The sequence below is a fragment of the Folsomia candida genome, unplaced genomic scaffold, assembly GCF_002217175.1.
Source record: "Folsomia candida strain VU population unplaced genomic scaffold, ASM221717v1 Fcan01_Sc011, whole genome shotgun sequence".
Taxonomy (NCBI): Eukaryota; Metazoa; Arthropoda; class Collembola; order Entomobryomorpha; family Isotomidae; genus Folsomia; species Folsomia candida.
Window position 1 is genome coordinate 4,527,902 of NW_019091203.1, and position 12,989 is coordinate 4,540,890.

A 12,989-nucleotide genomic window follows, 5' to 3' on the forward strand; every position below is an offset into this window, starting at 1 on the left:
CATTGATAAGCAATCTACCCACCAACCAATCTGATTATGTTCACTTTTGACCCGACAAATCAAGAAACTCATCATCAGGGAGCACAACTATTACTTAAAATATATGGGAATTAATTACGTATGCATAAATAAGGTACAACTCACTTTTAAAATCTACATTGGAAATATTTTAATTCAAGCAAACCGTATGAACGCATGCTAATTAATACAGATGTGTGTGTTTGTAAATACAGGGCTGTACTTTCATGGGCCCTGAAGCGGTCTGAACAAATAACTTTTTTTTTGGTGTTTTCGAAAATTTTTCCGGAGTATTAATAGTGTGAAAAAATACGTTTGACCATTGGGCTCATCCCTGTGGTCCCGTGATCTTACGACCTACAACGCCCATCTTCGAACTCATCCGCACTTCAAAAATTAGAAATGCGTTGGGGAAAACCGTGAATAATGTCCAAATGCGAATCCGTTCTAAAGTTATCGTGGATACAGACAGACTGACAGACAAGACATTTCCACATAGTGATTTCACTTCGCTTTACCAATTAATAATTATTTCCAATAGATACATAAATACCTTTTGTTTATAATGTAAGCCAGTGACCATGCCATCAAGGTCCATATGTAGGCTAAATTGTTATACTATTTATTGTCTCCACAAAAATGTCAAATTCGTTACAAATTAGACTGAAGTTCTAATAAATTTATATTGTTAAATGAGCCTTATCATCACATGTTTATACAATAGGGTCTCCCAAGTTTGTAAAAAAGATCTAAAAAAGCGAAAAGCTAAAAAATCTGAAATCCGCTTTTTTCGCTCAATACTTGACTGTCCCGATTTTTATAGCTTGAATACTCAGGAGGAGAGAATGGGTGGTCAGGAAACTTTCGAGTTTCTGTTAAAATTTAAATTTGCTTCATGTTGGATATGATAAAACAACTATCTAAGATCATGTAAATCCAAAAATTACCAAAATGGGATGAAAATAGGATTTTTGGCAAAGGTTTGAATGCGGTAGTTTTAGTGGTTGCAATGCTTTTCAGGGGGTGTGGCGGGCGCAGGTGGGGCCATGGAGTAAAATCCTCATTCACTTTCCATACACTCATTTGCTATTACAACATATCCATAGAGCATCAAAATCGCGTGATGTCCCCTTAAACATGTCTCTGAGAGACTGATTTTTCACTCAAAGTAGTAAAAAGAGCGAAAAAATCATCTTAAAGTAGATTTTATTTTTGAGCAGAAAAAGCGGAAAAAAGATCGGAATCGCATGCGCAGTGCGGTTTACAAAAAGAGCGAAAAAATCGTGAGCGGAAAAAGCGATTTTTTTTATAAAGTTGGGACACCCTAATGTCGCATTAATTTTAGGCTTCATACTAATTCATCAAGGGAACCAGAATGTTAATTAGGACGATTTTAATTAAACCTTCTTAAGATGTTTCCATATAGCACAAGACATTCTTTTTGTATGGTGGCTCGTTAGACGTGCTACGTAAAATTGCACCATCTATGATTTCCAATCCGAAATGAGTATAGTCAACGACACGCACATCATTCGACAAAGGTACATTATCAGAGAACCATCTGTACGAGGATGGAACCTCTTTGACCACACCGTCCGTCCACAGTGGACCTTAAAATGATTGAAATTGTCAAATAAAATTGATTAAAAAAATCGGGAAATTACTCCTTACGATCTGTAACAGCTGTGACGGAAACAATCCATTCTAGTTCCCCTTGAGAATCTATAGTTGCCAGTCGCATCCCCATATTTGCACAGTTATTCCTTGCTAAGTTTGAGTCACCTTCAACAATTGATTGGATGAAATGGATTTTGCATAATTTATAATTTAAAAAAATCTTTTCCTTAGCTACCTTTGCCGTATTTTCAAGAAAGTACGATTTTTTCCCGTATCGTCCAATAAAGGATATTTTTGGACTGGAGCTACTTATTTCTATTCCATTATCTAAGGGCACGTAAGAGTTACTGAATAAATCACGACGAGATTAGCAACAATAGACATGTATTTACTTGCACTAATGGTGTCATTATTAGCCTCAGCAGTATCAAATTCCTCGAAGCCAATTTGATAATCCATTACTGTTGGTTGACCCGTCTTGGCCATATGCATATAGCAAACGTATCCCACGGTAGCACCCATTCCCCTCTCTCTAAGGGCACCACTACGCCCTTTGTACATGACTAGGCCATGGTGTACCCCTTGTACAATTCTCAACGATTCCGATACTCGGCTTTTATCAGTTCTCCAATCAAATGAAGCCGCCACAATATTATTAATTCCATCTGTCCATATACCATCTGCGTACAACCCAACAAAATTGGTCAATAGAGTAACGAAAAAGATTATTACAAACATATTGATTATAGTTTCACATTAATATGAATCTGTAATGACATGGTAATTATGATCTGGAAATTCAATTATTGGCAGTTTTAACGACTTCTTGATCCACTTACTCTCAGGAACGTTTTCAGTTGCGGGTTCTAACCAGTGGGCTTCTTCCATATTTTCAAGTCTCAGAAGTTTCATTCCCAAATTTTTACAATTTTCACGTGCATTGGGTTGCGTTGCCTAATAGCAAATTATTGGAAAGAACAATATGATCCGTTTAATAATCGAGTGGTTCATAAAGCATTTTTTTCGTACACTCTTAGCAAAACGGGGAAAAACGGGGAGCCCATATGACTTAACTAAATTGTGATAATATTTTACCCCACATTGTGATAAATCTTCCCCACAGTGTGTTAAATCCTCACTATCCAGTGTTACGTTCACACATTGTGGGGAAGATTTATCACAATGTGGGGTAAAATATTATCACAATTTGGTTAAGTCACATATGCACACCGTTTGGTGACGATTAACACTGAATTTTTAAGAGTGTAGATACATAATCTCAGAAAGAATTTTAACTTAATACAATCACGGTGTAACTTCCATCTTCCCGCGCTCGTAGTCCTTCCAATAAAATTAGTATGGTGGGAATAAATAGGACGGGAGGATGATGGAAGTTATACCGTGACCGTATCAAAGTGGTTTACATGTTTACAAATCTGACTAAGGGAACGTACATATATTACGTCATAAAAAACCACCAAAGTTTAGACCCCCACACACTCGTACCCTACCTTAATCACTTAAGCTTAGGATGAGTACATGAGACAGGGGGCCCAAAATCATCCATGCAGCTTTTTTATGACGTAATATATGGACCTTCCCCAAGCAACCAGATCAGGCAACCTTCTATAATTTTTGTGACATACATAAATAATATTGCACTGAAGAACAATACATATATGTAGCTCAACTCATAAGTATGTATAAATTTCGAATTAATCCACTATTTAATTACCCCAGCTCGGTCGAGGTAGTACGCTTTCTGATTAAATATCCCAAAGAAGGTCATCATAATATTTGCCTCTGCGAAGAATACCTGCTGCCCTACTCGGGCAGTGGAAGCACCTGACAGAAGCATAGTTTCAGATAAGTACATAAATTTACATGTACATACTTGATCTTGTGCGGAGTAAGATTTATGTAAGATATTATAATTTGCAAAATTTGTGCTGTTTAATTTTGACATAACGGAACTTACCATACGCTTCATTGAATTGGCTGCCCATTATTGTCAAAGTAATGACAAGTAAAATAATAATATTCTTAGCCATATTGAGAGGCCTCTCTAAATTAATTTTGAGTTATTTAATCTGTGGTCGTCGTTTAGTGAAGCTGCATAGAATCGAGTTGTACCGAGAAATGTCGTGAAATGAAAAATTTTCAGCTTTAAATAAACGAGCAATTCCAAGTGGATTGTAGTCCAGTCAGGTGACGTAATGATATACTTAAACCTTTCATTCAATTCGTATGTAAATTTATGATACGTTATACAATCTCGAGCAGGATTACCGGCTCCTGTCCAGTTCAATCCATCACAACCAAATAAAAATATGCGACTGATCTTTTTATTATAAAGATTAGTGATGGATATTGTCCGATGAAACCGAATACATATGTCATCAATCACAAGTTTTCACAGAACTCAATGTTTAATAAAAATCAAGAGTAATTTATTTTAACCCACATATTTACATAACTCGCTGGTAAGGGTTATTTGGATTATTCATATCTTTGTAATTCCCACGAAATGGGTCATAAATAAATATGAATGGGATTAAAATGATCAATTGCTTATAAAACCTAAAAAATATCTGACAAAACAAAATAACCTTCAAGCTTGCATACCACGCCTGTCATGGAGATGATAAATAGATAAGAGTCTTCACAATAAATTTGATTCAGCTCTTAATCGCCAAGTTATATCTCTAATCCTCCTCTTTACTCCCGTATTATAAAACATTACGGTGTGATTCCAAAGTTCTTGAGAATGATACGTAACTGTGTCGCGTATAACGCGGTTAAATAGTTTTTATAAGCTTTATACACATGCGCAGCATCCATTAATTTTTCGACACAACTTTTAACAGTTAGAGTTATAAGATAATTTAGTATTCTCTAGGTCATAAGCAGTTGCATATATTAATCAAAGTCTTAACAAAGTGATTCTAATAGAAAGCATGTGGTACATGCTTGAACTTACATTCCCCTGAGCTCCATAAAGCAAAATAAATACTTATTTAAACGTTACATTTATTCACAAATTATTGTTGTGAAAACTATTTATAGCACGTTTTTTTTTGTTACGACTTTTAGTGAGGATCGGATTCGGATTAAAATTTTGTCTCCTCCAACTACTTATCAAATTCTGTATACAAAGGAATGAACATTCCAAGCATAATACTATTACAGACATTCCAATGAGCACGATATATAAAATAAAGACGGTTACAAGATTGGACTGTAGGTTTTGTGGTCTTAATTCTTCCACACCTCTAGTTACATTGCTCTGGTGAGAGACAAGATTAATGAACGAAACATACGACAAAATTTTCCTCCAATAGTTGTACAGTCCAGATTCCAAGGAACGTTGAATTCTCCAAGTGACAATTGGGTTCATAAAATTACTAAATTTTACCACTTGCATACTCTCCAAAAAACTTTCTTCACTATTTGACAACATCAAATTTCGCTTTACTGACCTCGCTGGAAAAAAGTTTATCAAATAGTCACGAAATACTTCTTCTGTGTCAATATAGACGGTTCCATTGCAGTCAGTTAATTGGTCCTGGACTCCTCGATATCCAGTTTCTTGGCTAGTATTTGCAGTAACAATACTGGTCCTTCCAGCGTGAAGCTGTGCGTAGATACCATGTGTAAAAACTTTTTCCCGCACCCTTTGAACGTCCTGTCCAGACTTGGAGGAATTGAACTTGAAACATTTCCCACATGCGATAATGCCGTCCGATTCGGCTGAAATTTTGTTGCATAAATCGTCTTCAAATTCCGTCCTTGGGTGAGAGAGTAGCACAGTCGACGTAATGTTGACACCATCCGCCTTACAAGTTTCTCTCATTCCGTCGTCCTTATTGCAATCTGTAACCGAGTAGGCAAAATTACACTTGCCACCATCTATATCAAAGTACAATCCTCCCGGACATTGTGTTTCCTGCATGACGCCGTTTAAGCAACCATAAAATCGGGTACAATCTTCATGTGGCCAAGTTGCATAGCCTGGAGGACAAATTGCACCATCAAACTTGGCAATCAAGGCGCCCCATTCCAATGGAACATTTCTAGGATATTGGTCCTGCATTGACAGAATTTGAAACGTAGAATTTTCAACTAGCTCTCGGAAATTCTTTGGGGCGTTGTTATCCATCGGAGCGACGACGGTATTTGTTAGGATGCTTTTATACCCGTTACTTAAAATTATGCAGATGAGCATCCAGGATACAATTATAGGGCGGTAAAGTTTTATACGTTTCATCACTTGCTCTGACATGTAAGGAGGTACTTCAAACATTGGCGAAAGCAGGATGAATGATAGAACCATGCCAATATTTAGTCTATTATCCCAGTTCCATGCAGAACTTAGTGAGACCATTAGCATAGGAATTAATAGTAAGGAGATTCCCAACGCAGTCCAAATTATGGGATCAAATGGAGAAAAGTAAAATGAATAATGCGCACTTGGTCCGGTCATACTTGAACACGTGACAAATACATATTTTCTGCTAAACGTTGTCCAAAAATAAGTCGGGATCAACGGATCTGTACCGATTTCACTTGTTTTACTAGATTTACGAGTTGATATACCAGTAACAAGGAAGGAATTGCTGCTCACGTTTATAGGATAATATAAATTCAACTCGTTCATAATTACGTCGTTGATCTTGTTAAAATCCAGCATTTGTGAATTTGCACTCGAGTTTCCGAAGTTGACAAAATCCGGGTATAAAATATTTAGGGGATTGAGCTCTATGTTATCGAGGAATACGGAAAAAGGGTTGCGGAGAATGTCTCGTATTTTTAAAGGATGATTGAATGTATGAGGAATGTCACGCATTTGATCGATTCTATCCGTGTGAAACATTGGTTTTAAAAGGGTCGTTACAATACTTGTGGAACTATCTTTGAATAAGCTTATGCGACTTTGTTCTGTAAAAAATCCACCATTGCAATATCGTTTGTCCCCCGACAAGCAATAGAATTTACTTTGGGCTGGACTAAATTCTGCGGTAATGCTTATCCTTTGACAAATGTAGTGTCCAATTCGACCGCGTGATAAGATTGGTTTTAGCCGGGACTTATAATTGAAACAACGGGGACACCCGAAAAACAATGGGATGGTCGGATATACCGTAGAAGTCTCTTCATCTATTGAATTCTCTTCGACTGTCTGCACCATTTCCAATGCAAAAATGTACGACGCAAAATTTTCACTGTCCAACTCTAGAAACCACTTTGATAGACATCCACTGCATGCAATTTTATCAGTTGCCATGATTGCTTTTGTTCTGATTTCCAAAATCAGCATCGGCGTGGGACGTCGTACGAATGCAAATTTAAATTTATCAATATAAACGCCAAAACTATCTCCGCGTTTAGCCCTGTTTTGTGCAACAATTACGACGTTTACGGTACAGACTGAACGAGAACTCAGGTCATTAGCAAAGTACGGTTTATTAATACTAGACCTACATGCGTAACGCGTTAGACAGCTTAATAGTTTAACTGGACTATTACCCGGGATGAATTGATAATTGTCAAGCACTAAAATATTCTGGCGACAAGTTGCAAATAAGTCTAGTGAGTATTTTACTACGTTGGATTGAACAGAGGGATGAATTGAGGGTACAAAGAAAAATATAATGTGGGAATGCAGTAGACGAGATAAATGGAAGAGCAATATATTTTTAATTTGCATCCTTGAACGTGTGACCGAAATCGGAATGAATGATGAATGCATGCGTGCAAAAAACTAGATTTGCATTGACAGCGAGTTCGACAGAAAAGAATTAAATACATACATATGTACATAAATAGGTGAATATATATGCAATCAGATAAATGAATTTGGACATTGATTCTAAGAGTTTACATAAGTAAACAAGTTTCTAAACACTTTACTTATGCAAATAATATAGAAAAATGTAGAATGCATATAATGTAGGACGCCCATCTTGAATACTTTAAACACTCGTAAATGTTTGTAGAAAAGTCATCACAACGTTGCTACATACTTACATCCGGTCTACTAAAATAAACGTACAAATGTATGCAAGAATACGATTTTCGCAAAATTTTTCGAAATTTTTACTGGCGTAAGGTCTAAAATCGACCTTGGTCAAATTAAAAGAATTTAAATATACAAAACAATACATGCCTAATCTATAAATATAAATATGTATGCATATGCTTTGCATATATCAATTTTTTGAATTTCGCCACTTTCGAGGTTGAAGACCTTAAATGGGTCATTGTAGAAAATTCCTGTGAGCGCTACACAAAAATTGTATACGATCGCGGGATGACTCATTTTTTTCCGAAGGTCTTACGTATGTACATGTAACATCCAATCCACCTTTGTCAGTGCCCTCATAAAATTATGACCTTTTACTGTGTCATAAGTTTCAAGTGACACGGGAGGCAGCATCGCATCAAAATTATTTAAATAAGCAAACAACGGATACTTTTGTCGCCCGGTTGTACATACATACATATATTCTAAATATGCATAGCAGCTTAGGCTGAACTATTTGCATAGCACTTTTATGATTAAAGTACATATGTACGCCCTAAACCTATGCATAAATATTTAAAATTAAATCATAAAAGTCACCCTCCACGAGCGTGGACAGTTATTGAATAAACATTTAAACTGAAGCTATTGTGAATTTTGAATAAAGATAATGAAAACATTAATCGAGCATTAACAAACTTATCTACCTAATAACTAATCTGATTATTCGTATCTATTTTGTATTCATGTGGGTGAGAATTCGAGATGCTACATAATCAAGGCAGGAACTTAAATTGCACCTATGGGTATAATGAACTATGCAATTATTTTTAATTATTCATAATATGTATCCAATCATGTATGCACGTGGTAAAATAAATACATACAGAATCCAATAGTCTGTAATGTGTGTTCTTTAATGTAATCAGTTAACGAAACAGTTAAACGAAACAGAAATTTTGTTTATCGCAAAATTGTTAAATATTATTTAGAAGCAGATTTAAACCAATTAAGTAAGTAAATATTTAAGACCGGTTTTTAGGGTTTATTCTCCGCAGAATTAGTTCAACATGGACAAATTTATACACCAAGAGAAGCAGCCACGTCGATACGGCCGAAACCAAATGTATAATTTGGGAAATCGCTAGGGAAAAATGGGAGTCCGCAAACTCTGTCCGTGTTGGTCATGGGAGGGGCGGCTGCCCCAGCGTTAAGTGAGTCCCAAGTCTGTTCGAAACTCCAATCCGGATTGGCCGCGCGGATAAGGGCTGTAATATCAACACAAATTTATAAAATTGTTTAATTTAATAACTCATAACGCAGGCCCACAAGCTTATATGGTGTCCATTTTGATCATTATGGAATTTTTTAATAAAATACAAGTTTCCAAAAGGCACGAGGCTTTTGCAAATTTCGTAAAAATTACACCAAGGGGGATAAGCTGGTAGCCCTCCAGTATGAGGATACTAAGATTTAAAGGATAATAAATCCATGTATTTTACCGACTGCTCCGGCGGCGTGTAAGGTAGCCTATATATTAACGAGCAAAAATTAGTGTGGATTTGGAATTAAATTTAATGCTATGCCACCAGCGAAATTTAATCAACCACACTCCTAATTGATTAGTACATAGTAATTAGAAGGAGCACATTTTGTCTGAGTAATTAGTAAATCGAACTAACTAATTAATTAGCGAAATAAAAACCCCACCAGTAAATTGGAAATTTTTACTGTTTTTTTCTAATTAATTAGTAGTTAGAATCAGATTCAGTGGAACTAATTAAGTTAGTCAATTCGGGCGTATTATTCAATTATGTACCCTATTAATTACATTGATTGGCAAAAACCCTTTTGGTGAAAAAAATATATTTTCGCCAAACTGACCGTCAACCTTAAGCCCTGCATATTCTGAGCAATTACCATTGAAGTCCCGGACATAGAAACGTAGTTATCGCTTCCAGTCCCAGCGGAAACGATAAGAATTCCCGGAGCAGAGAAATCGGGTTTAATCTGTCCATGAGGCGTTGGACCCCTGGATGAGAAACTGGCAACGGCATCGGTATCCGTGGTGGCTCCGAAAGATATCACGTTTTCCTGATCCCCCGGAGATTGCGCAGTTCCGCAGGCAGGTCCAGCGTTTCCAAGTACGAAAACTGGGGTGATTCCAGCATTTCGCCAAGCCGCGATCTGAGGGTTGTACCAGTTTACCCCAGAACTATAAACCCACGAGTTTGAAACGATATGGGGTCGCGGGTTGGCGCCCAGCATCCATTCAGCGCAATGGGTCAGAGTTGTCTCAACTGCTCCGGCTTGATCGTTCAACCCGCGGCAGGCGACCCATGTTGCTCCAGGCGCTACCCCTATCCCGTTAGCTCGTCCTAGGATCGTTCCCGCGCAGTGAGTTCCATGACCATGTGTGTCAGTTGGTCCATCAGTGCCGTACCAGGGGTCCGACCAGGCGCCGGCATATCCGCCGGCGAGGGCTTCGTGTCCAACATTGACGCCGGTGTCGATGATGCCAACGACGATGCCGGTCCCGTTTGTGACGGCCCAGGCGTCAGAAGCCCGGATTCGGGCAATGCCCCATGACGGATTTTGGGTGGAGTTGAGGGTCTGAAATTCATGGCCTTCGACGATCGAGTCGACGTAGGCGGTGTGTTGTTTACGGATGATGAAATCTCCGGGTGTGGCTGCGAGGGAGGAGAGTTTGGAGGGAGTTAAGTTTTTGACCAGGATGATGTTTGAACCCCAGAATTGCTGGGTTTCGAGCCCGAGGAATTCCGCGACGGAGACGAAGGGAGCTTGCGCAGCGGAGGTGAGGCCTTGAAGTGTGGAGATTAGGAGATTAGTAGGGTTGCCGCGGGTAACGGGTCGGGTACCCGTTACCCGCATACCCGCACGATTCTTGCGGGTACCCGTTTTCTGCGGGTAGCGAGAACTACCCGCACGGGTAACGGGTAGTTCTGTTTTTATTTAATTCTCGACATATATCAGTTCACAAAGAAAGCTAGCAGCAAGTTAGTCCATTTACCAACAAAAGCGTCAATTTATTATTTATCTATTTCAAAATTTGCTATTTTCCAGCAACTAGGGTTTATAGCGTGCGTGTCTTTTCGGAAGCCACGGAAGCCTATGGCAGCCTGATATGCTTTTCACGTCCCTAAAATGAAATTATTGTTTCTCAAGTAAAATTTGCCTGCTCTAAAATCTGAGTAACAATTTGACTTGTATTTATTTATGTATTTATTTGTATTTATTTTGTATTTATTTATTTGTGTAAGACTGACGAGATTTTAATTTGTTCGTTGAAGATGAAAAACCTGAATCCGATTGAAGGCTAAAATTTTATTTGTAGATATTTTTAAAATGAAAACTTAAATTTAAATCAAAATTCCAAAAAAAATCAAACTAAAAGTTGAACCTTTCTTCAAGCTACACCAAGATTATCTAGAGAGTATATTAAAAAGTCAAGCCAAAAATTAGGAATCACATGATACTTTCCGTTGAATGTCCACTTTAAAGAAAAATATTGGAGGCAAAGTTCGATTTTTAAGTAAATGTTCAGCATCTTATTCCTCCACTGGACGAAAATCATGGTGGACTTTGAACTCTGATCCAAATAGTTTCCTACGGGCTATTCAAGGAAAATATTAGTGATAATTCCTAATTTTTAACTTGATTTTTTGATATCATTCGTTAAGAAATCCCGATGTAGTTTGAAAAACGTTCCATTGCAAGTCAAAAAGTTTGGTTTCAGAACAACTGCGGATATTCCCATTGCAATTTACGGCATTCGTTACTTGCGTAGCATTATCTGAAATTACATATCAACCCAAATGAGCCAATTAATTAAATGGAATTTATTCTTAAGGCTGGTTAGGTTTTAAGTCAATTTTCATTACGGGTAGCGGGTAACGGGTACCCGCACGGGTACCCGTGCGGGTACGGGTAGTTGTGCTGCGGGTAGCGGGTCGGGTAACGGGTAGCATTTTCGCTACCCGCGGCAACCCTAGAGATTAGTGCGGTTACCTTGGCGTCTCCTGTAAGGGACTGGAGGACCAGGTTGGATTCGATTTGGTCAATGATTTGAGGCAGTTCGAAGATCGCTTCGGTCGCGCTGCCCGACTCGACGGCGAGTTTGAGAGAAGGCTCGACCGTACCGGCGGTCGCGAGCGCCAAAGTGGCGGCAAGGAAAACAAATAACGTCATTATGGTGGTGCTAGTATTTGAAGGGTTTGGCAGCAAAAGGCCGACTCTTTAAGAGCCCAGATTGGCGTGCTATTTTATACAGGTCAATTTTATCTAATTTATTTTATTTCAGCTCTATCTAATTTCAATCAAGTTTGACAGCGATTAATTTAATTTAATTGAGTTTGCATGTTTCGGATAATTCTCAGGTGCATATAAATTGTGTAAGTATGTATTTATGTATTAGTTCGATAACATGATTAGATTAATACATGGGTTATCAATGCAGTCAATGGGTATTTATTAAGTAGCTTCAGCTACTTTATGCGAAGACTTTGTCTGTCTGTCTGTCTGTCTGTCTGTCTGTCCGTCTGTCAGCAGGATAACGGAAGAACGGATTGAGATAATCGAAATCGGTTTTCGCCATTATACATATGACCCTAGGGGGAGGATCCTATCAACTTTTGGGGGCAACCGGACCACCCCCCTTGGCGCCAGGGGGTGTGGTCGGGGCAAAATGAGATTTATAGTGCAATTTGATCTATGGATGAAATAGAGTGAAATGAAGTGATCCCGAGTTGTGCCACACCCCCTCCGCGCCAGGGGGTGTGGTCGGGGCAAAATGAGATTTTAAAAAAATTGAATCTATAGGTGAAATGGAGTGAAATTGAGTGTTTTCGCGATGTCATGGGAGTGGTTGGGGTGAAGTAGTCTGAAGCTACTTCCGTATGCGCGTTTGCGACGGTTTATTTCAGTTATGCGTTACATAAGTCGTAATTAATGGAGAGGAGAATATATAATATCCGAGTCGAGGTATGCGCAATTGCAGAACAGATTATTTTCCTTCGAATTTTAAGCACAATAAACGGTATTTTTATTCATATTGGATGAATTTGGAAAATTGATTCAGTCTTAGGCAACTGGTATTGAATCATTATTGGCAATAATATGTATGTACTTACATATATGACTGCATCGAGCGATATGGCGTACATAGTAATGTGGTAGTAATAAAATATTTACCACTCACGTAATAATTCGGAATTATTACCAAATTAACACCAGTATGGAGTATATGGAGTATTTACAGTGTAAATCATTCCGTAAACTCAGCGTACACTCCCGTATACGCTGAAAATTTTAC

General features: G+C 38.1%; 2 protein-coding genes across 3 annotated transcripts; both read right to left on the reverse strand.

Moving 5' to 3' along the window:
• Positions 1–619: 619 nt before the first annotated feature.
• On the reverse strand, positions 620–3,864 carry LOC110855037. Its single transcript, XM_022103472.2, has 7 exons — positions 3,614–3,864; positions 3,371–3,480; positions 2,475–2,589; positions 2,028–2,315; positions 1,871–1,962; positions 1,690–1,800; positions 620–1,628 (listed from the first exon to the last, which is right to left on the reverse strand). Exons 1-6 carry the CDS (start codon positions 3,684–3,686, stop codon positions 1,786–1,788), a joined length of 693 nt encoding a protein of 230 aa, XP_021959164.1. The 5' UTR covers positions 3,687–3,864; the 3' UTR covers positions 620–1,628; positions 1,690–1,785.
• Positions 3,865–8,548: 4,684 nt separating this feature from the next.
• On the reverse strand, positions 8,549–11,959 carry LOC110854903 (bacillopeptidase F). 2 transcript variants are annotated; one of them, XM_035855810.1, is made up of 4 exons: positions 11,687–11,953; positions 9,578–11,471; positions 9,160–9,187; positions 8,549–8,925 (listed from the first exon to the last, which is right to left on the reverse strand). In XM_035855810.1, exons 2-4 carry the CDS (start codon positions 10,547–10,549, stop codon positions 8,738–8,740), a joined length of 1,188 nt encoding a protein of 395 aa, XP_035711703.1. In that variant the 5' UTR covers positions 10,550–11,471; positions 11,687–11,953; the 3' UTR covers positions 8,549–8,737. The 2 variants fall into 2 exon arrangements, with proteins under 2 accessions (XP_035711703.1, XP_035711704.1); XM_035855811.1 differs by having other exon boundaries at positions 8,802–8,884; positions 11,687–11,959.
• Positions 11,960–12,989: the final 1,030 nt, after the last annotated feature.